This window comes from Moschus berezovskii, chromosome 6 (assembly GCF_049115385.1).
Source record: "Moschus berezovskii isolate FMDL1 chromosome 6, NW_MosBer_1.0, whole genome shotgun sequence".
NCBI lineage: Eukaryota > Metazoa > Chordata > Mammalia > Artiodactyla > Moschidae > Moschus > Moschus berezovskii.
This window is the reverse complement of record NC_142465.1, coordinates 32,853,193-32,877,787: the sequence shown is the minus strand read 5'-3', so window position 1 is coordinate 32,877,787 and position 24,595 is coordinate 32,853,193. Positions and strand designations below refer to the sequence as shown.

Genomic DNA, 24,595 nt, shown 5'->3' with positions numbered 1-24,595 from the left:
GTAATATTTTATGCTTAGTTCATGTTAATTGAGCCCCTGGAGCATTCTGAGTCAAGGCAAATGTCAAGTAAAGAAAACCAATTCACAGACCATAGTTAAAGGCATATCCTAAGCAATGGATTCTCTTAACTTACCTATGTCAAGAATTCTATCTCCAGGTCGATTCCATCTCCAGCCCTCCAGCTGCTGATGTTCGGTGTACTGTAGCCGTCTGTCGTGGAATACAACACGGAATATACTCTAAAAGGCAGCAATAAAATCAAATGATAACAGGATCCCTTAAACATCAGTGCTGACAAAGAAAGCTAGCAGGAGTCACCCCCAGTTGGCTTTTAGACACAACCTAAAATTATTTTGCTTGAGACCTGTTTTACTTTAAAATCCATACCATTCTATATTTCCAGTCAAACTTTATAATTGCTCAAATATAATCTTCATAGTTAACTAGTACCATAATTAAAACTTGGCTTAAACATCAGCCCTGATTGGTAACCAGGCATAAAGAACTCCCACTGGAAGCGTTAATACATGTGTCTACTGTTATCATGTAATGTCTGGCTCAGTTCTTTAGATGTATATGAAATTCTCACCAAGTCCCTTGCTTGCTAACCCACCATACAACCTGTAAACATTGAGGGTAGGTAGGGGCTGCTTCCATCAACTTTCCTTTTGTCACTCTCACTTTGTGGAGGTGCCTGTTAACACTGCTCTCATCATCTTCTACAGCAGCTGACCAAACTCCCCCATCTCAATTATACTGTGAATTCATTACAATCAGTCCAGACTAAGAAAACTGCTATTCATCAACAGTTGCTCCTGGTTTCCTAGGTACTAGACTAAGTATCCAAAGACACACTGGAACTTCTCTAAAGATCTCAAGGAGGCTACTTTATTCCACCCAAAAAGAACTTCACTGAGTCATGAGAATCTCCAGGCCTGCTATGCTAAGTTTTCTCTTTCGGCAGCTCTGGAAAATCCAGGTGAAGAGGTGGGTTCATTCTGGCCCCTAAGAAATAACACAGCAGTTTACCATTCTGCCAACAAACTATAGTAGGTGAGAGATTACCACCAAGCCCCTTAGGAAAGAAAAAATATTAATCCAAAAAGGGTCAGTACTTGTTTTCTTTTACCTTCACCAACTTGCCATTAATTTCTGGAAGTTCTCCAAGTTTCCTATTGTCCAGCATTCGGATTTCATAAGACTGTCCTAGAAGAGAAAAGTAACTATATATTATATTTATCATATGTTAACTTCCCAAGATTCAAAAAGAATAAAATTCCGTTGTCTGAATACACAAGAGTGTAACATTATTAGTAACAACTATAATCCTTTACTATATGCTAAGCACAATGCTAAATGTTTTTCATAAATTACATCATTTAATTGATACAACTCACTAAGGTATTATCAATTTCAGTTTCACATATAAGGAAACTGAAATGTAGAGTTTAATCAACTTGTCCAAGGTCACACAACTGGTAAATAAAAGAGCTGGATACAGTAATACTCCTCAGACAGTAACAAACAGGGATGTTCAGGGAACAGGGATTAGAAAAGGGGAGATTAGAACTAAAAATGGGCAGGTAGAGGAAAGAAACCGGTAATATTTATCAAATACAACACTGAAACTAAAGTAAGTTTTTTACTTTAACAGGTCACACTAGAAAGGTATAGTTTTTTACACATAAGTGTACCTAATTAAATATCACAAATCTAGTAGGTCTATAAATAATACTAATGAGTAAGACCACATCTAACCTTGATTGAGATATGTCAGAGTTTCATCATGGAGTTTCACTGCTGGAGAGGTGGCAGCACAAAGCACATATTGAAAAGGAAGGATTTTATTCTCATTATCTGGAGGCAAACTTGATTCTTCTTGCTTAAAAATGGGCAGTGCAAGCACATCACTAAAATAAAACAAATGCCTTACTTTAACATCTGACAATGGTGTAAGAGTAGATTTACACTGAAACCTTTAACTGCAATTTGCTTTCAAAAACCATAAACATTACTCACCATGAAGTTTCTTCCTAACCATCCAGTTCAGGTTACCTGCTGAGATATCCCTCTGACCCCAACAATGTGGGCAGTGACAGACATTCACTGCTAAAAATCACTTAAGTGTCCAAAGAGCGTTTCTAGGAATTACAGACAGGGGTTCCTAAAACGGCTCTGAAAATTGTATGCAGGGTTCCAAAATGTCAATTTAGGACACTCAGTGATGTATTTGTTCTCAGAAAGGCACCAACTACAGTATTTTTATAACCACATCAGTTCATCTACTGCAAGGATTTAAACAAGAATCAAAATTCCAAGAAACCAAATGAAAAGCATAAATCAATGACCAGTATATATTTCAAGATCAGCTCACACTCTATGGAATACAACTAACATGGAGATATCCCTACCAGCAACCTCCTCCAAGAAAAAGCTTCTTATATTTCCATCAGTTTATCTAAACTTGCAAACACACATATTTGATGAATTCTAGTATGCCAACAAAGGTCTGCCTAGTCAAGGCTATGGTTTTCCTGTGGTCATGTATGGATGTGAGAGTTGGACTGTGAAGAAAGCTGAACACCGAAGAATTGATGCTTTTGAACTGTGGTGTTGGAGAAGACTCTTGAGAGTCCCTTGGCCTGCAAGGAGATCCAACCAGAACATTCTAAGGGAGATCGATCCTGGGTGTTCATTGGAAGGACTGAATCTGAAGCTGAAACTCCAATACTTTGGCCACCTCATGAGAAGAGCTGACTCATTGGAAAAGGCCCTGATGCTGGGAGGGATTGGGGGCAGGAGGAGAAGGGGACAACCGAGAATGAGATGGCTGGATGGCATCACCGACTCTATGGACATGAGTTTGGGTAAACTCTGGGAGTTGGTGATGGACAGGGAGGCCTGGTGTGTTACAATTCATGAGGTTGCAAAGAGTCAGACATGACTGAGCGACTGAACTGAACTGAACTCCTTCTAATGTCCTAGTTAAACAGTACTGGACCAAGATAGAAGTCCTGGGTTTCAGTCTCTAAAACCCTTGGGCAAATCTTAGGCAAGTTCTTTTGAGTGTTCATCGTTTCATCTATAAAATGGGAACCACATCTGCTGTCAAGAATAAATATATGAGAAAGTATTTCGGAAATAATAAGGGGCTAAAATGGATGTAAAAGATTACCAATAATTTTCCCTCAGAACCTCTAGCCATGGTTAGTGAGAAAGAATATCCTGGGCCCTGGACACCACCTGTCGTGATCAGCATTCAGTACAGATCAAACTTTAAAAGGATTTTAAGAGCTGAATCAAAGAGCATTTTCTATTATCTCAAGATGTGCCACAAAACTCTCAAAACAAAATGTATTTGAATTTAAAGACTATGTACATATATTCACTAGGACAGCTAAAATGAAGAGGAAGGAGAACCCAAGTGTTGGCAAGGATGTGGAGCAACTAGAACTCTCATCCTTTGCCAGCAGGAGTGTAAAATGATGCAACCACTTTAGAAAAATGGTAGGCAGTCTCTTACAGGAGTAAACATGCATTGGCCCCTTGATCCAGCAATTCTACTCATAGGTATTTATCCAAGAGAAATGAAAGTATAAGACCAGGCAAAAACTTACACATACATATCCATAGCATACAAGCAAAAGCTGGAGAGAATCCAAATGTTCATAACTAAGAAAATGGATATATTAATACAAACTGCGGTATACTCATACAATGGAATACTACTCAGCAAAATGAGGAATTCAACAAAATGGTTGAATCCCACAGATGTGATATTGAACCAAAGAAATCAGAAAAAAGAATATATCAATATAATGCATGATACATGATGTTCTAAAACAAGCAAAATTTAAAAGTACAGTGACTTCCTACCAGGGTAGGAATCAACTGTGAAGGTATACAAGGGAACTTTCTAGAATATAAAAGTGTTCTATATTATGTTAGGTATATGGATTACATAGTTGTAAAGTATAGCTGAAATTCATTTTAACATATAAATTTTGCAAAAAAAAAAATTAGTAAGTGGAGGATGAGAAATGGTAGGGGCTTCCCAGGTGGTGCTGGTAATAAAGAATCTATAAAAGAGTCGTAATATGCAATATTTAAAGCTGGGGGATATGTACAAGAGGATATGTACAAAATCATTATTTTCTTCATACACGTTTGAAATTTTCTATGATAAAGTTTTTTTAATAGAAAAAATATGTATAGGCCACAGTGTACTTGCACATATAAAAGAAAGGTAAAAGATACATGACATAAACAGTTGAAACTAAAAGGTCAGAGGTCAGGGATGCAGTGACTTATCAACATTCTGCACATTCAAAATGAAATACACTCAAACTTTTAGCTATAATTTAAATATTATGCTTATATTATAAAAAAGAGATCAATATCAACTTTACTAAGCACAGATAGAAAGGCAATTCCTTATGTGTACCTATATCCCTCAGCAGTCTACATTATTCAAAAACATTAAATTATAAAATTATTACATTCAGGCAAAAACAATCATTTATAGAAAAATGACTATAATCATGCAAATCACATAAACATCATAAGTCTTATTGGAATATAATACAAACAACAAATGCTCTGATTACTGATCTAAGAACACACATAGTATAATAAAAATTTAATGGCATAAACACTAAAGAAAAAAAAGGGTTAGAAAAGAAAGAAATTTCTTTCAACTGACATCTAATGTTTAGCAAGGCTATATGCGTTATGAGTTGAATCCAGGAAGCCGAGATGCAAACCAGTATTCATGAAACACAGGTTTCTTACAGCTAAAAAGAATTTCAAAGGCAAGAAAAACAAAGTGTGCTTTCCTTGTCCTCAGGTCTAGAGGTGTGTGTGCTTTGTTCACACCGTGGTGTTAAGGGTGGAGAAGGCAGGGAATCCTTTCTGTCCATATTAACTTGTCAGGTGAGATGTACTATGGTACCCTTGAGATAATAATATAAAACGTAGAAGCACGGGGGTTTCTAGAAAAGTACTCTGTCCCAGTTCTTCTTCTTCTCAGGAAAATGAGGAAGCTACTGCTGCTCCCACAGCAAACAGTATGTAAAGTAAAGCAAAATTAAGAAACATGACCTCAGTCCTCAGAATACTTAGTTTGCCTTATCACTTCCAAATGCATCATACCTGACGATTCCTTGAAAGACTGCTGATGATTACCAAGAATCAAGGCCCATCAGATTTTGCAACATAGCAACAGCTGAAACACAATGAATGTAGGGTGGTTGTGTTGTTTTGTTCTTCTCAAGTTATCAGTGCCTGCAGCTGCTGCTGCTAAGTCACCTCAGTCGTGTCCGACTCTGTGCGACCCCATAGACGGCAGCCCACCAGGCTCCCCCGTTCCTGGGATTCTCCAGGCAAGAACACTGGAGTGGGTTGCCATTGCCTTCTCCAAAGCATGAATGTGAAAAGTGAAAGTGAAGTTGCTCAGTCATGTCTGATTCTTAGCGACCCCATGGACTGCAGCCTACCAGGCTCCTCCATTCATGAGATTTTCCAGGCAAGAGTACTGGAGTGGGGTGCCATTGCCTTCTCCTTATCAGTGCCTAGTAAGGTTAATATATAACAACAGTTTCTAGTCTTCTCAATAGAATGTGGCATTACACCTAGCCCCTCGTGACTAAGCAAAAGGCTGTCAATTGAGGCTAGAATTCGAAAACTGATTCTACAAGCTACCCCTAAAACCAACTCAAAACAGTACAGCCAACCCAAGGACTTTCTCATTAGAGATTTTAAAATCTAAAATCCTTGAATATAATCACTCTCGTTCTTGCCACACTGAGCTGCTTTTACTCTGCTGTGGGAGCAAGAATCCACTCAGCTCCACATTCTTAGAAGTGAAGGCTAAAGGTCACTGATAAACACGGTTCTAGGCCCCTGCTTATCCCACAACAATAACAATTCAGCAGGAAACAATTTTGAAATACAGAAGTCTGTTTCTTCTCTGATGTAAACTGAGTGCAGCTTTGGAAAACCAACTCTGGTGAACTCTAATTGGTTGTTACCAATTTAGCATTTTATTGTATTCTCTGCCTCATATACTTAATTCATTCCAGTGAAACATGAGCTGTTTAAAGGGAATAACTTCTCCTTGGTGTGTTGAAATACTTGTTGACATGATTAATATTTTTGTTTATTTGCCTGCATTCTCCAGAATATTCAGTCCTAATATATTTTGATCATTTTTGAATTCTCAACATTTCACAGTTTCTCTGATTAAATGTAAGGATACAGAAACTTTACCTGCTAAAGTTGATTGCATGTTAAAAATGGGGGCCACTAAATAGAAAACCACCCCTGAGTGTAGAGGCCTAGCAGAAAGCATCTGATTGGAAGTCATTGATGAACAGAAACAGTATCTTTCCTGTTTGTAACTAGGATTCCATGAAGAGCTGCTTCATGGTCCCCTGAAGTATAAATTACCCTTTTGAGATAAGGCAGCCTCTGAATCGGAGAAGGCAATGGCAAGCCACTCCAGTACTCTTGCCTAGAAAATCCCATGGATGGAGGAGCCCGGTAGGCTGCAGTCCGTGGGGTCGCTATGGGTCGGACACAAGTGAGCGACTTCACTTTCACTTTTCATTTTCATGCATTGGAGGAGGAAATGGCAACCCACTCCAGTGTTCTTGCCTGGAGAATCCCAGGGACAGGGGAGCCTGGTGGGCTTCCACCTATGGGGTCACACAGAGTCGGACAGGACTGAAGTGACTTAGCAGCAACAGCAGCAGCCTCTGAATGGTCTCTACTAGTGCACACCTACAGTTTAACCTTCTCCCTCAGGCCTGCCAGTTCCTAAACCCTCTTCTCAAGAGCCTGGAGCAAAGAGAGGAAGAGGTTTGATGAGCTTTACCTTGAGTAAGAGAGGTAAACAGAAAGGTGTCCATAGCAACTAAGGAAATTAGAAACTAACTTGGGACAATAAGATGCCATGAACGTCTAACCTCCCTATTTATAATACTTTAGACTCCATCATGATGACAAGAAAATATTAAAGAAAACATGCCAGTGTTCCTATGTTAGTTATAGCATGAAAGGTCAAGAACCGAAAAGACTACACACCCTACTCTGAGGTCAGTTTCAAAAGAAAAAAAGTAAAAATAAATAAGAAGAAAAAAAGTATCCAGTAAATAACTGGCTATGACACTTTTAAAGAGGAGAGGACAGCAGAATGATTTCCTTGGATTTGTGGGAAGGATGGAAGGGCAGATAAGGGAGGACACCTGGCAAGGAGAGATGGCCCTGAAAAAGTTTTACTATGAAGCCAGTGAGATGCTCTAACTACTGAGTAATGGTGAAATCAGCTAACTTTCTTGGTAAGAGCCCTCTGTCACAAGTGATAAAAGATGTTTGCTACCTGAACAATGGGTGAAAAATTTTCAACTAAAAAGCAGTATACATGGAAAAAAAAAAAAAACTTGCCTGGCTAGTTGTTTATCATCCAAACAGCAGAAGAGATAAGAATTATAATTCTGAATCTAAGATGACCAAGAAAGAGAAACTGATTGCAAAAGAGGAAGTGCTGGGAGCCTCAAATGAAAGCAACCAAGCCAGGTAAGCTGGAAGAAGAATAAGGAACACAGTAAGAGCAGGGTTCAAACAGTGAAGAAGACAGGACCCAAGCTCACGGTCTGAGATGAAAAAAGTCCTCAAAAATGAAAGCTGCAAATCCCATGTTTTCTGAGATAGAGGGGAAAAAGAAGGGAGGTATCTACACAGAGTGGATGGAAAGCTCACCAATCAACACAGAATTAGAAGGACATGCACAAGAAAAAAACATATATATCAAAGGGAAAAACTATTTTTTTAAAGTGGCAACAATATATAAAAGGAATAAGCTTGAGTTGAAGTCCAGACTGTGCTGAGACCTGCAAGAAAAGGTAAGGGAAAGCACAGGTCCACTTTTTGTTGTATATGACACATAATTAATATAAAAAAGAGACAGGAGAACATCTCGATCCCTGGTTTTTCTTCTATCTTTTCTGTAAAGAAACACCACCTTAAGAATAGAAAAAGAAAACCAAATATGGGATTAATGGATCACAATACATAAGGAGACTATCAAAAAGTGCCAGGAATGAAATGATATACCTGGATGAAACTGTATACCAGGAAAATTAGAGAATGAGAAGATGAGATCTGTGGGTGACAGTATGTAAACTCAGACAAATCTCACGGTTCTGATAATGCCAAACATCACATTAGCTTTCTATGTCTGTAGTAGCAATTTTCAACATGAAAAGAGAGCATCTTCTTCATACCTTACACCACAGTGATCTGATATGAAATCCAAGGCAAGACTGCAGAAACAGTTATTAAAAGAATGCCCAACTATTCAGTCATGTCCAACTCTTTGAGACCCCAGGGACTGTAGCCTGCCAGGTTCCTCTATCCATGAGATTTGCCTGGCAAGAATATTGGAGTGGGTTGCCATTTCCTCATCCAGGAGATTTTTTCAAACCCAGGGATCGAACCTGCATCTCCTGCACTGCAAGTAGGACTGTTTGCTGCTGAGCCTCCAGGGAAGTCCGTTAAAAGAACAGTTTGAGCATCCAGGCAGGGCATCAAGGATCGCTAGAAACCATAACCAAACTATCTCAGTTTCCTTTTTAAATGTGGTTGGACAAAGGAATGCTATAAACATAAATATTTCTGGATTTCAGCAATGTATAAAATAGTCTCTCTTGAGATCTTTGCTGAAGGTGAAAAATATGAATTCTGTAAGTTAAGTGGTTAAGATAACTACTATATGCAAACTGCACCTAGTGAGGGGAGTCTGGAAGAAGGTTTAGGACTCCACAGGACCTCAGGGAAACCTGTCCTCTGCAACATTTTTTATAAATAAATGACTTGGATGATGATCAAATATGCAAATGACAGGAATCTGGGATGGGAAAGCAATATCATATATGATAAAAATCAACTTTTAAAGTAATCCTAAGTGGCTGGAATAGAATGCTAAATCTAACAGGATAAACTTTAATAAGGATAAATATAAAGTCATGCACTTAGAATTAACATCAACAAAATGGCCCAATATATGTGATAAAGATTAGGACTTAAAAAATTCTATTTCAGTGAGTCAAAATGTGCTGTGGCTGCTCAAAATGCTGATAATCATGTTTCATCAAAAGTAAAGTCTGAGAAGGGAAATGGCATTCTTCTCTATGCAAACTGCGTACACTTGAGAACTGTGCTTAGCTCTGAATGTGGAACTTTAAAAACACTAAAAATCTGAGGAAGTTGATGAAAATATATGAGGGGATCTGAAAGATGATGCTGTGAAAGTGCTGCACTCAATATGCCAGCAAATTTGGAAAACTCTGCAGTGGCCACAGGACTGGAAAAGGTCAGTCTTCATTCCAATCCCAAAGAAAGGCAATGCCAAAGAATGCTCAAACTACCGCACAATTGCACTCATCTCACACGCTAGTAAAGTCATGCTCAAAATTCTCCAAGCCAGGCTTCAGCAATATGTGAACTGTGAACTTCCAGATGTTCAAGCAGGTTTTAGAGAAGGCAGAGGCACCAGAGATCAAATTGCCAACATCCGCTGGATCATGGAGAAAGCAAGAGAGTTCCAGAAAAACATCTCTTTCTGCTTCATTGACTATGCCAAAGCCTTTGACTGTGTGGATCACAATAAACTGTGGAAAATTCTGAAAGAGATGGGAATACCAGACCACCTGACCTGCCTCTTAAGAAATGTATGCAGGTCAGGAAGCGACAGTCGGAACTGTACATGGAACAACAGACTGGTTCCACATAGGAAAAGGAGTACGTCAAGGCTGTATGTTGTCACCCTGCTTATTTAACTTATATGCAGAGTACATCATGAGGAACGCTGGACTGGAAGAAGCACAAGCTGGAATCAAGATTGCCAGGAGAAATATCAATAACCTCAGATATGCAGATGACACCACCCTTATGATGAAAGTGAAAGAGGAGAGTGAAAAGTTTGGCTTGAAGCTCAACATTCAGAAAACGAAGATCATGGCATCTGGTCCCATCACTTCATGGGAAATAGATGGGGAAACAGTGGAAACAGTGTCAGACTTTATTTTTGGGCTCCAAAATCACTGCAGATGCTGATTGCAGCCATGAAATTAAAAGATGCTTACTCCTTGGAAGGAAAGTTATGACCAACCTAGATAGCATAAAGCAGAGACATTACTTTGCCAACAAAGGTAAGTCTAGTCAAGGCTATGGTTTTTCCAGTGATCATGTATGGATATGAGAGCTGGACTGTGAAGAAAGCTGATCACCGAAGAATTGATGTTTTTGAACTGTGGTGCTGGAGAAGACTCTTGAGAGTGCTTGGACTGCAAGGAGATCCAACCAGTCCATTCTAAAGGAGATCGATCCTGGGTGTTCATTGGAAGGACTGATGCTAAGGCTGAAACTGCAATACCTTGGCCACCTCATGCGATGAGTTGACTCACTGGAAAAGACTCTGATGCTGGGAGGGATTGGGGGTGGGAGGAGAAGGGGACGACAGAGAATGAGATGGCTGGATGGCATCACCGACTCGATGGACTTGAGTTTAAGTGAACTCCAGGAGTTGGTGATGGACAGGGAGGCCTGGCGTGCTGTGATTCATGGGGTCGCAAAGAGTTGGTCACGACTGAGCAACTGAACTGAACTGAACTGAACGTCATGTTGTTTGAAGAGTAAGTCAAGGCAATGATGTTTGAAGCAAAGAAGTCTTGTTAGGTCTACTAAGAGATTCAATGATCAGTTTAGGACTGATCAGTTCAGAGTTGGCCTCGTTTTAAACATTAAATTAAGCCAATCAAAAATAAATCACAAGATCAATTCAATGGTTTTATTATTCTAAAAGAATGAAATGTCTTAAGCCTTCTCAAGACTGGGATAGGCCTAGAAAGCCTATGTGTTATTAGAAAAGACTATACAGCATACAGTGCGCTCTAGAAGAAGAAATACCACAAGTTCACTACTATTAGAGTCCAAAGCATATTTCTCTGTATCATCTGCTACAGAAAGCAATGACCAAATGATAACTATAAAGCCTGTATACTGGCTAGACCAACTGGCTTATAAACCTTCCTATATATTTTTACAATTTTTCATTTTTACCTTTGTGTATTTGCCATGACAAAACAAGTACTACACAAATCATAATAAAGGCACAGATAACATCAAGGCACGCTAAGTTTTCTTTATAACAAATCCAAAGACTCATCAGTATAGTTTTTCCTAATATAGAGGATTCCTAAAAATTATATTCTTGATAAAAGACATAAAAAGGGTTTCAATTCTTAAATAAAATCTACACTTTCTTTTGGCTAAAGATGATTCTAATGAATTCTACTTGGAACACACTCTTCTATTGCTAAACTATGTATGAACTAGCTAGCAAATAGAACATGTTTCCTGAAGTATTGATAACTCCCTCTTTAAAAAGAAAACTTCAGTCATTCATTCAAATATTTATTAAGTATCTACTAGTGTCAGACAGACTAAGTAATAAAAACTACATATCAACTTTTAAAATAAAATTATTTTTCTTCTTTCCTATTTTTTTCTTTCTTTTGGACTTTAATGTTTCAGTGCTAAGTTACTTCAGTCTGACTCTGCAACCCTGTGGACTGTAGCCCACCAGGCTTCTCTACCGATGGGATTCTCCAGGCAAGCAAACTGGAGTGGGTTGCCATGCCCTCCTCTGGGGGATCTTCCCAACCCAGGGATCAAATATACATCTCTTTTGTCTCTTGCATTGGCAGGTGGGCTCTTTACCACTAGTGCCACCTGGGAAGCCCAATAGCAGTCAATAAATGGTATCTCTTTTGTTGTTGTACAGACGTTAAGTTGTGTCCAACTCTTTGCCATCCCATGAACTACAGCATGCCAGGCTTGCTTGTCCTTCACTATCTCCCTGAGTTTGCACAAACTCATGTCCATGCCATCCAACCATCTCATCCTCTGTTGCCCCCTCTCTCCTCTTGCCCTCAATCTTTCCCAGCATTAGGGTCTTTTCCAATGAGCTGGTTCCTCGCATCAGGTGGCGAAAGTATTGGAGTTTCAGCTTCAGCATCAGTCCTTCCAATGAATATTCAGGACTGATCTCCTTTAGAATGGACTGGTTGGATCTCCTTGCAGTCCAAGGGACTCTCAAGAGTCTTCGCCAGTACCACAGTTAGAAAGCAGCAATTCTTCAGCACTCAACCTTCTTTATGGTACAACTCTCACATCCATAACATCACTAATGGAAAAACTATAGTTTTGACTATATGGACTTTTGTCAATAAAGTGATATCTCTGCTTTTTAATATGCTATCTAGGTTTGTCATCGCTTTTCTTCCAAGGAGGAAAGAGAAAATGAAAGTTTTAGTTGCTCAGTCGTGTCCAAGTCTTTGTGACCCCATGGACTGTAGCCTGCCAGGCTCATCTGTCCATGGGATTTTCCAGGCAAGCATACTGGAATGGGCTGTCATTCCCTTCTCCAGGGAATCTTCTCGACCCAGGGATCGAACCTGGGTCTCTCACACTACAGGCAGATTCTTTACCATCTGAGCCACCAGAGAAGCTCAGGAGGAAGGGTCTTTTAATTTCCCTGGCTGCAGTCACCATCCGCAGTGATTTTGGAGCCCAAGAAAATGAAACCTGACAGTTTCCACTTTTCCCCATCTCTTTGCCATGAAGTGACAAGACTGGATGCCATGATCTTAGTTTTTTCAATGTTGAGTTTTAAGCCAGCTTTTTCACTTTCCTCTTTCACCTTCATCAAGAGGCTCTTTAGTTCCTCTGCATTTTCTGCCATTAAAGTGGTATCTGCTTATCTGAGGTTGTTGATATTTCTCCTGGCAACCTTGATTCCAGCTTGTGAGTCATCCAGCCCAGCATTTTGTATGATGTACTCTGCAAATAAGATAAATACACGGGATGACAATATACAAATTTGACGAGTAATACTCCTAATTTTTAACCAGCCTGTTGTTCCATGTCCAGTTCTAACTACTGCTTCTAGTCCTGCATACTGGTCTCTCAGGAGGCAGGTAAGGTGGTCTGGTATTCCCATCTCAAGAATATTCTACAGTTTGTTGTGATCCACACAGTCAAAATCTTCAGCGTAGTCAATGAAGCAGAAGCAGATTTTTTTTGGTATTGCTTTGCTTTTTCTATGATCCAGTAGATGTTGGCAATTTGATCTCTGGTTCCGCTACCTTTTCTAAATCCAGCTTGTACAAGTTCTCAGTTCAAGTACTGTTGAAGCCTTGCTTGAAGGATTTTGAGCATAATATTGCTAGCATGTGAAATGAGTGTGATTGTACAGTAATTTGAACTTTCTTTGGCATTGCCTTTCTTTGAGATCGGAATGAAAACTGACCTTTTCCAGTCCCATGGTCACTGCTGAGTTTTCCAAACTTGCTGGAAAACTATTAATTTTTCTAACATAAAATTTATGACATTATTCCCCATTCTGTACTCACTTTTCCCTAATCAGTCTACAACTTACTAAGTTCTTTTCATTTATATCTCACTTTTAGCTAAACAGTGCCTAGACAGTTCCTATCTAACTGTAACAGGGCAATTGCTGAAACAGAGTTTGGTGAAAAAAATGAAAATAAGTAAAATCTAAATAACCCAGAAAATAAGTAAAATCTAAATAACCCAAGTGTAGCCTTAAGTTTTATAAACCAGTAAAATTACATGAGATCTTATAATTAGGCAGCTAAATGTCCCTTTGGTAACTAATCTTCCAAAATGGTCTCTGATGATGGGTATCTCCATTCACACCCTTCAGTGGCTTCCTTACACCTTGAATCTGGGCTAGTAATTTGCTCTAACATATGCAATGTATAGGAAATAGCTGTGTGCCAGCTCTGGCTTAGGAGCCAGTCTTTAAGAAAGACTGTCAGCTTTCATTTTTGTGCTTTGGGGAACACTGAATCGCCAGGTAAGAAGTCTATCAGACCTCCCTGGTGGTACAGCGGTTAAGAATCTGCCTGCCAATGGAGGAGACACAGGTTCAATCCCTGGTCCAGGGATTCCACACGCCATGGAACAACTACTAACAAGCACATGTGCCACAGCTACTGAGCCCGCGCTCTAGAGTCCTGGAGCCTCAACTACTGAGCACACCTGCCCTAGAGCCCGTGCTCCGCCACAGAGAAGCCCGTTTACGACAACAAAGAGTAGCCCCCATTCACCACGACTACAGAAAGCCTGCAGCAATGTAGACTTAGTACAACCAATAAGTAAGAAGTCTGCCTTCCTTGCTTTTATTTATTGGTTATACTAGGTCTGCATAAGAAGTCTGCCCACCCTGCTGGACACTCCTTGTAGCTCACTCAGTCAGTAAGGAATCCACCTCCAATGCAGGAGATCCAGGTTCAATTCCTGGGTCGGGAAGATGCCCTGGAGGAGGAAATGGCAACCCACTCCAGTATTCTTGCCTGGAGAATCCCGTGGACAGAGGTACCTGGCTGGCTATAGTCCACTGGGTTGCAAGAGTCAGACACAACTTAGTGACTAACACCACCATCCTGCCGGAGAGATCACAGGGAGTGGCTAGTGGAGACAGAGGCCCTGAGGCTATGGGGTGGGGTGTAGGGGTGGGGATGTAGGCTGTGGTAGTGGTGGTGGTAATGCAGCCATCCCAGGGTACCACAGAACCTAGCATTAGACTGCGATGTTCCAGCCCAGGTCCCTAGATGACCACAGACCATCAGCTGACACCACACGAGGCAGATCTGCACAATCCATCCTCAGATCCATGAGAAGTCATAAATTGTTGTTTCAAATCACTACATTTGGGGAGTGGTTTGTTAAGCAATAAGATAAAGAAAGGAACAGGCCCTTGTTTCAATGTTTCTAAAGAATTCTTTACAATAAAACTTAATAGTAGTGGTTGTTATATATAAGAAGATATTAAATCAACCTTTCTTAGAATAGCTAATAAAAAAACAACTCTCATCTAACTGCTTGGGAGTAAACCAAAAATACTATATTATCTACTTTAATAAACAAATTAAATTTAATTTGTTTAGTTAAACAAATACCCACAGAGGGTAAACAGATCGTACTCAACAGAAATTCATTCTTTCAACTCATCCTTATTGGGTCACTTTTGGCTCTCTCACTCTTTCTCATTTTTAACCCATATAGTACAAAACTCTCCAACTAAGGATGCTGCTAAATTTAACAGCCAACATATTCACACTGAAGATATCTTAAAATTGTAGTCCAAATCTTGCTTTCCAAGTCAGAAAAAAAAAAACTGGAAATATAAGATAGTTTTCAAGTCATCTTCTGTCACATTTGTAGACTGCATTACTAAATTAAAGGTCTGTACGGAAGGCATATGAACATCACTTGCTCTCAACCTTAGCTGAATATTAAGAATCTCCTGGGGAGCTTTTAAAACTCCCTTCCAGGCCATATCCCATGCCAGCTAAATCTGAACTGGTGGAGGAGACTTTGGTAAGTTTAACTACTTTGGCCGAGTCTAAGCCAAAGTAAAGGGTTTAATCTCAGTGTCATCTAGGATGACCAACTTTCTGCACCGAGACTTGACTTTACAGAGGACCTCAGCAAGTCATCTTAAAACATCACCACTAGGGTAAGGGGGTTTGTTCAGACTTGTGCAAATCCATCACTATTACTGGAGAGAAAGCACTCACCTTGACACTGAATTAGTAAATTTCTTTAAAACTTTTTTTTCCCTTCATTTATTCAGCCAATAGTCTTTGACTCAGCTGGTAAAGAATCTGTCTGCAATGCGGGAGACCTGGGTTCGATCCCTTGGTTGAGAAGATCCCCTGGAGAAGGGAAAGGATACTCACTCCAGTATTCTGGCCAGGAGAATCCCATGGACTGTATAGTCCATGGGGTCACAAAGAGACGGACAGGACTGAGTGACTTTCACTAGTCTTTGAGCACCTACTATGTTCTGGGCCCTCTTTTAGGTGGAAAAGATATAGTAATAAACACGGGATAGACAAGATCCTCTTACAGAGCAAAAAGCATCATCATCATCATCTAAATTTCTCTTTCTGCACATCAACAAATCTTACTATTCTACAAACACCTACTGTTTTTCTACATTCCAGTTCATTGCCCTTAAAGTATGACTAATACTTGAGGAAGCATAAATGAATTATTTAAAAATAAAGACTATGTAACTCAAAAGGGCCTACTACATTTACAGTAGGTGTTTTATATATAACTCTGCCCTCAGTAGCTTAACTCTACGCCTCTGACACTTCAAATCTGAACTTCAAACCTGGAACAGGGACTGTTCGGTGTGACCTCAAAACACCAGTGAGCTAGATAAATCCACCACAAGTGGGTTTTATGCTGATGCTGTCTGTGAAAGAGATATTGATCATCCAACAGTCTTTCTTTAGAAATAGTGTTTCTAGAACTTTTTTCCCAGATCTCAGTACTGGGCTTAAGGTTCTTTAAGCGCTTTAAGAATTGCTTCTGGGAATAAACCATTCTTCAGCACAGTTAGGAAAGATCAGAGGTTTGAATTGTTGTCATTTATCAAGTACATCTCAAAGTTTCCCCCCAAATGAAGCTAATTTCTTTTTTCCCTCCAAATCTTTGAATTTCCCTCATTTCCACTTTGCTGAATAATTTGCCAATTACCACTTATTTCCTTCTATAAGCAATGTGTTATCTTCAACTTAGAAAGTCACTGAAAACTTCTCATTTCAAATCTGTCTAGAAGCTTTACTTATTTTTGGAAGCTGAAAAGATATGACCAATATCAGAATCAAATTTACTTCCAGGGAGCTTGTAAGATATTAAAAGTTTAATCAAAGAAATCAGAATCAGCAAAGCCCTACCTCAGGAGATTTGCCAGATATAGCCCTGCTCAGTTTTTTTCCTACATTACAGGATTAGCTCTTACAGCCTACAAATCTCATTAAAACACTGCTAATTGAAAACATCACCTGTGGCATCATTAGTACCAGGCTCTTTTATTAAATTTCTGAAATCACTGACTCTTCCCATTTAGGTGATGAATGACAACCATGGGTTATATATTCCAGAGAATCTGGCAGTTTTGACATAAAAAATAGAGCTCCACTTTCAGTACTCAAAGATCTGATATCTAGCATTACATTATGACCTATCTGTGAAAACATTTTTGTTTGTTTTCCTGTGACTAAGGGAAACCACACTTAGCCCCTTATATTGCCAAACTTCAAAGCTTCTTTTCAGGTCCCAAATGTCTCCCAGTTCTTTTGATTTTGTTTGTTTGCAGTTAGACTTCCCTCCCTTTTCATTAGCAAGCATCACTCACCACTTCTGGGGTTCTTATTCCTTGCCCATTCCATTCCCACTACCAAGCCCAGCTAGTCCCCGATTCCTCTCTGCAGTGAAAGACAGACATTTTCCTGTTTAACGCTTTAACCACTAATAACTTTTGGGGAAATCCTAAAAGTATCAGAATACTTATCCTACGAAATGGCCAAAAGACTTTAGCTACCTCCCTCCCCTTTATGCTTACAGTGGCAGGGCTTACGAAAAGTTCTCTGCCGTCTCCTTCAGACCACACCTTTGATGAAGGTCTTTTCTTCTAAAAGGGCCACATATTCCCTGGAAATGTCCCAAGTTAGGCCTGATGACACAATCAAGGCAGAACTGCTTTTGCTCCCTTTTATAGATAGACAGCAGATAGGTAAGTATGTAGATATCATGTAGATAGAGAATTAAATTGCAGTTCTAAGGTGGTGCTGGAGAAGACTCTTGAGAGTCCCTTGGACTGCAAGGAGATCCAACCAGTCCATTCTAAAGGAGATCAATCCTGGGTGTTCATTGGAAGGAATGATGCTAAAGCTGAAACTCCAATACTTTGGCCACCTCATGCGACGAGTTGACTCACTGGAAAAGAGTCTGATGCTGGGAGGGATTGGGGGTGGGAGGAGACCGGGACGACAGAGAATGAGATGGCTGGATGGCATCACCAACTCGATGGACATGAGTTTGAGTGAACTCTGGGAGTTGGTGATGGACAGGGAGGCCTGGCGTGCTGATTCACGGGGTCGCAAAGAGTTGGACACGACTGAGCAACTGAACTGAAGGATATGCAGAACAGAAGACACCCAGTTCACTAAGCCTCAATCCTTTTCAGGAACGACACCTAGCTTTTTATCATTATCCCCCAATCTACAGTCAAGAGGAACCCTTAAAAATGTAAATCTAAAATGTCACTACTCTGTTTACAATGCTTCAGAGGCTTCCCACTGAAATGCTGATAAAACACTAGCTCAACAGGGCACTCAAGGCCCTTCCAAACTGGATCCAGCTTACTTGTTCAGTTTCATCTCTCATTATACTTCTCATCTCTCTTTTCCCTCTTCTAACAATTCCAGCTGACAAAATATAGCTCGTTTCCCTTGCTCTCTCTAACTCCACTACCACCACTGATTTTTTACATGTCAATTAGCATTTAATCCACACAAGGAACAACTGTGTCCCTTTCCTTATTTGCCAGTTGAAGAAAGTGATCAAGTAATTTGAAATGTTAAAAAAATTTGCCCATGGTTAAATGGCTGCCGCTAAGTCGCTTCAGTTGTGTCCGACTCTGTGCGACCCCATAGACCAGGCTCCCCGTCCCTGGGATTCTCCAGGCAAGAACACTGGAGTGGGTTGCCAGGTTAAATGGCTAGAAAACAGCAAATGTAAATCTAAGTCTATTCACCCATTCATTCAATATTTTGTGAGCATTTTAGGCCTGGCACCATTTCAGGCAGAAAAGAAACAGTAAACAATTTTATCCAAGTTTTATCCTTCTTTACTATCACTCAATGTCTGGCATAGAGTTGCATTTGTTTAAAACATTCCTGAGGAAAATCAAGAGTTCCTATTCAGTGTTCCAAAGATATTTCTTAAGGTGATGCACACCAGCACTCTACACATAGCTATCTGTGCAAGTCATACTAATAGAATGATAGTATCAATGAACTGATTTCACTGAAAGGACTCAAGAGCTTTTGCAACAGTTGACTCCTCTGTCCACAAACTAAACTTCCAGATTGTTCTGCACGATTCAGGTCTCTGCTATACTGTCACATCTACAGAGAAACATTCCTGGTCACTCCACCTAAATAGATTCTATGCATTTTCATCAAGGCACTTCCTTGTACTTACCCACTATATACCTACCTGTTTACTACTCCTCCCATAAGAATGCAAGCTCCAAGAGTGCAAAGACCTCATTTGTTTTGTCACCCTAGTATTAACAAGGCATGGCCATAGTAGGTACTCAATAAATACTGGTTAAATGAGTACCACAACAGTAATAATAGGAATAGTAATAATCCCATTAGAAAATCCAGGTCTTCATAATTTAGGCTACTCAGCAAACATGACTGGATTATATTTGTGGATGAATAGTCCAGAAAATGCTTCTATCACTTATTATCAAATCTCTACTGACAGGCTTCCCTGGTGGCTCAGCAGTAAGAATCCACCTGCCAATGCAGAAGACACAGGTTTGATCCCAGGTCCAGGAAGATCCCTCATGCTGCAGAGTAAACTAAACCACAACTATTGAGTCTGTGCTCCAGAGCTCTGGAACTGCAACTACTGGGCCCTCGAGCTGCAACTACTGAAGCCCATGTGTCCTAGAGCCTGTACTCGGCAACAAGAGAAGAAGCCACGATAATGAGAAGCCCGTGCATTGCCAACTAGAGAGTAGTGCCCACTCTTGGCAACTAGAGAAAAGCCCGCATAGCAACAAAGACCCAGCACAGCCAATAAATACATACAAATTAAAAAAAAAAATCTATCAAGCATTTGGCTATCTATCACTCTTGTAAAGGGTTTCTGAGTATTTCCATGTTACTTACAATTGCCTCTCCATATACAGTTTTACTAATTAAATCTCTCATGCAATATTTCTTAGCATCTTTAACAACCAAACCTACAAACCTACTTACTTTGGAAACCATCTTCTCTTTAGCTCCTGATACAATAAAGGCAAAATTCTTTCTGCTGGGAAAGGCTAATCCTTACCCATGGAGTTAGAATCCATGTGTTCTTAATTCCCAAGAACTTTATTCCCTTGACTGTCCCCATGCATGTACCATCAATCTCCTTTTATTGGAGCATATATTCATGTTTGACTATAAAAAAAAACTTTCTCATTCATAAAAAAAAACTTTCCCACATCTCCCTTTAGCTACTATTACACTTCTCTGTACCTTTCACAACTAAAATTATCTATATAATATATATATTCAGTGTCCATTTTCTCATCTCTGTAAAACGTGTCTTACATTCATCTTCTCTTCAGTAGAGTACAAGAATTAAGAAGATAGGCTCTGAAGTTAGATATTAGAATTTAAATCAAAGCAATAATAACAGCATTTATTGAGTATTTACTGCTTGACTAACATTGTCTTAATTATTTTACATGTATTAATTCTTTTAATGTTCATAAGAACCTCATGAGGTAGGTGCTATTATTATTATTATTTCTACTTTAAATCATAGCAACAGAGGTTAAGTAACTTATCCAATCCTGAGAGACCCAGAATTCAAACTCCTAAATCCACTTCCAAATCTCACTGTGGTAGCTTGTCTCTTGGTAAAAAGAGACTAGAGATAAGGAGATCAGGAGGACTTCCCTGGAGGTCCAGTGGTTAAGACTCCAAGCTTCTACTACAAGTGGCTTAGGTTTGATCCCTGGTTGGGTAACTAAGATCCTGCATGCCACACAGCATGGCCAAAAAAAAAAAAAGATAGATAGGGAGATCAGTTCAAAGCTAAGGCAACAGCCTGGGTAAATAATAATGAAAGTTCTAAACCAGTAATGAAAGTAGAAACATTTCAAATTTATGAAATCTTCAAGTAAGACCTAAACAGAGAGTTATAGCATGTTCAAGGACTGAAAGACTGAATATTTTAAAGATGTCAATTTTTCCCAAACTGATCTACAGATTCAATCCCAGTCAACATCCCAACAGATTCAACTTGACAAACTGATTCTAAAATTTGTACCAATTAGCAAAACCAAGAATAGCCAAGATACTCCTTAAGAAGAAAAACATAAGAGATTTACCCTGTCAGATATAAAATATTATTTCAAAGCTTTAGTAATTAAGATAGCATGGTGTTGATTGAGATGGACAAATTAACCTAACAGAATACAGAACCCATTAACTGACTCCAATATACAAAAATCTACTTTATGACAGAGCTGGTATCACTGATCAGTGAAGAAAGGATGAACTTTTTAATAAACAATGTTGGAAAAATTGTATATCTACATGGGAAAAAATGAAATTGGATCAACACCCAATACAAAATTCAATTTTTAAGAAAACAATTATGGGAGTTCCCTGGTGGTGCAGTGGTTAGGAGTTGGCATTTTCACTATTATGGCCTGCGTTCAATCCGTGGCAAGCCACGTGGTGTGGCTAAAAAAAAAAAATTATCTAAATGGATTAAAGATTTAAGTGTAAAAAGCAAAAACGTAAAATGTTTAGAAGACAATAAAAAAGAATAACACTATGGCTCAGTGGTAGAGAATCCGCCTGCCAATTTAGGAGACATGGGTTTGATTCCTGGTCCAGGAAGATCCCACATGCCTTGAGACAATTAAGCTCATGTGCCACAACTACTGAGCCTGTGCTTTCGAGCCATGGAACTGCAACTACTAAAGCCCGCATGCCCAAGAGACTGGCTCCACAATAAAAGAAGCCTTGGTAATGAGAAGCCCATGCACTGCTACTAGAGAGTAGCCACTGCTCTCCAAAACTAGAGAAAAGTTCATGTAGCAACGAAGACCCAGCACAGCCAGAAAAAAAAAAAAAAGAATAGCTCCATGACCTTAGAGTAGGGAAGAATTTCTTAGACATTAAAATCATATACCATAAAGGAAAGGATTGATAAACTATAATACACCAAGTTTAGAACTTTGGAACCAGTGACACATAAAATGAAATTACAAGCCATAAATTGGAAGAAGATACCAGCCATACAAATAAAGACAAAAGATGATGATCAAAATATATTTTAAATTACTATAAATTAAAGACTAGTGATGAAAGGAAAATCAGAACACCAATTTGTGTATCCAAAGTCCCAAATGAGGATTTCCCTGGTGGTCCAGTGGTTAAGAATCCACCTGCCAACGTAGGGAACACGGGTTTGATCCCTGGTCTGGGAAGACTACACATGCTGCGGGGTAACTGTGCCCACGTGCTGCAACTACTGAAGCCCATTCACCTAGAGTCTGTGCTCCACAGCAAAAAGAGCCACCACAATGAGAATTTGCCGCCCCGCAATGCAGAGAAGCCACCGCTTGCTGCAACTAGAGAAAGCCTGCGCGCAGCAACCCAGAGCCGCCAAAATTAAAATTAAACAAATAAAATTATTTTTAAAAGTTAAAAGTAACTTTTAAAAAGTCCCAAAAGGGGACTTCCCTGGTGGTCAGTGGTTAAGACTTTGCCTTCCACTACAAAGGGTGCAGGTTCATCTCTTCTCAGGGCACTAAGATCCCACATACCTCAACGTCAAAAAAACAAAATATAAAACAGAAACAATATTGTAAAGAATTCAATAAAGACTTTAAAAAAAACAGTCCAAAATTAATTTTTCTTCCAGATTATAGCCTGATGATGCATAGTAGGAGTCAACCTCTGACTACAATTGGAAACTACTGCCAACAAGGTAGATAAAGACATGAGATGAGAGGAGATGGAAAGAAGAAAAGGAATGGAACAAGTGGGATAAGTACGGAATGGCAACATTATTGGGTTGCAGGTCAACTTCCATTAGAATTATAAGAGGGCAAGAAAACTAAGAAAGCAAAGAAACATCTGCAGACCTTTAGGAACAAAACCAATAAATGGGATAGGACAATTTTAAAAGATGTGGGAAGTTAGCCAGCAACAGATTACGCAGTAGAGACTTTTTTGCCCCAATTATGCAGTACTTCAGACATATAAAAAGGTTAAAAAAAAAAAAAGTACAACAAATACCTGTGTATACACCACTTAGCTTCAGAAATAGAGTATTTATAGTTAAAGCCTTCTGTTTATTCCTCAGTTATATCCCTCAGTCAACTACCAGAGGCAAGAGTATTCTGAACTTGAAGATAAACATGCTTAGTCATTTCTTTGTATTTTTACAGTGAGGTCATTTTTTAAAAAGTAGTGGATATATTTTGTGACAAATAGAGGGATTTCATCTAAACACACTGTCCATCTTAAGAGACTCAGAATGAAGGGGAAAGGAAAGGAGCGAGATCAACTCTTAAGACAAAGAGATGAAGATTTAGAAGAAAGCTGAAGGGGAAAAAAGTGAAAGTAAACAGTACTGGAAAAGCAGCACAACAAAAAAGAACAAAAATTAGTGTCAATGGAGAGAAACAGCGGCCTCAGATAATATCAATAACCTCAGATATGCAGATGACACCACCCTTATGGCAGAAAGTGAAGAACTAAAGAATCTCTTGATGAAAGTGAAAGAGGAGAGTGAAAAAGTTGGCTTAAAGCTCAACATTCAGAAAACTAAGATCATGGCATCTGGTCCCATCACTTCATGGGAAATAGATGGGGAAACAGTGGAAAGAGTGACAGACTTTATTTTGGGGCTCCAAAATCACTGCAGATGGTGACTGCAGCCATGAAATTTGAAGACGCTTGCTCCTTGGAAGGGAAGTTATGACCAACCTAGACAGCATATTAAAAAGCAGAGACATTACTTTGCCAACAAAGATCGGTCTAGTCAAGGCTATGGTTTTTCCAGTAGTCATGTGTGGATGTGAGAGTTGGACTATAAAGAAAGCTGAGTGGAGAAGAATTGATGCTTTTGAAATGTGGTGTTGGAGAAGACTCTTGAGAGTCCCTTGGACTGCAAGGAGATCCAACCAGTCCATCCTAAAGAAGATCAGTCCTAGGTGTTCATTGGAAGGACTCATGTTTAAGCTGAAACTCCAATACTTTGGCCACCTCATGCGAAGAGCTGACTCATTGGAAAAGACTCAGATGCTGGGAGGGATTGGGGGCAGGAGGAGAAGGGGACGACAGAGGATGAGATGTTTGGATGGCATCACCAACTCAATGGACATGAGTTTGAGTAAACTCCGGGAGTTGGTGATGGACAGGGAGGCCTGGCGTGCTGTGATTCATGGAGTCGCAAAAAGTTGGACACGACTGAGCAACTGAACTGAACTGAACTTGCCTTTGAAACAAAAGAGTGAGAGTGAGTTCAGTATATTCACTCAAGTGGATCAGCAGCTATTTTTTAGATACTCTTCTAAGGTACTAGGGATACAGCAGAAATCAGAACAAAGTCTCTGCCTTCAAGGAGCATTTATTCTAGTTGGGGAAAGAGGGAAGCAAATGAATAACTCACCAGATATTGGGGGAAAGACAAAAACGACTAGTAAAAGCAGAGTGCTGGTGAGAGGAAGGAGGTGCCTGCTATGTTCTTTGAAGGTAGTGAGTGATGGCCTCTCTGATAAAGTGCCATTTAGGTAGAAACCTAAAGGAAGTGAGGAATGTATAAGTCTTATCTCAGGAGGAGTTACAGCAGATACAAAAGGCCCTGAGGTGGGAATGTGCACAGCATTTGAGGGACTGTAAG

General features: G+C 39.6%; 1 protein-coding gene across 5 annotated transcripts in view; it reads right to left on the bottom strand.

The window, feature by feature from the left end:
• TFCP2 (transcription factor CP2) overlaps nucleotides 1-24,595 on the bottom strand; it is a 53,834-nt gene that overhangs the window by 18,318 nt on the left and 10,921 nt on the right. For all 5 annotated transcript variants that reach the window (XM_055394750.2, XM_055394748.2, XM_055394749.2 and 2 more), the window contains exons 2-4: nucleotides 1,760-1,911; nucleotides 1,131-1,207; nucleotides 135-240 (exon numbers count right to left, since the gene is read on the bottom strand). In XM_055394750.2, coding sequence (XP_055250725.1) covers nucleotides 135-240; nucleotides 1,131-1,207; nucleotides 1,760-1,911 — 335 coding nt within the window. The remainder of the gene's footprint in view (nucleotides 1-134; nucleotides 241-1,130; nucleotides 1,208-1,759; nucleotides 1,912-24,595) is intronic.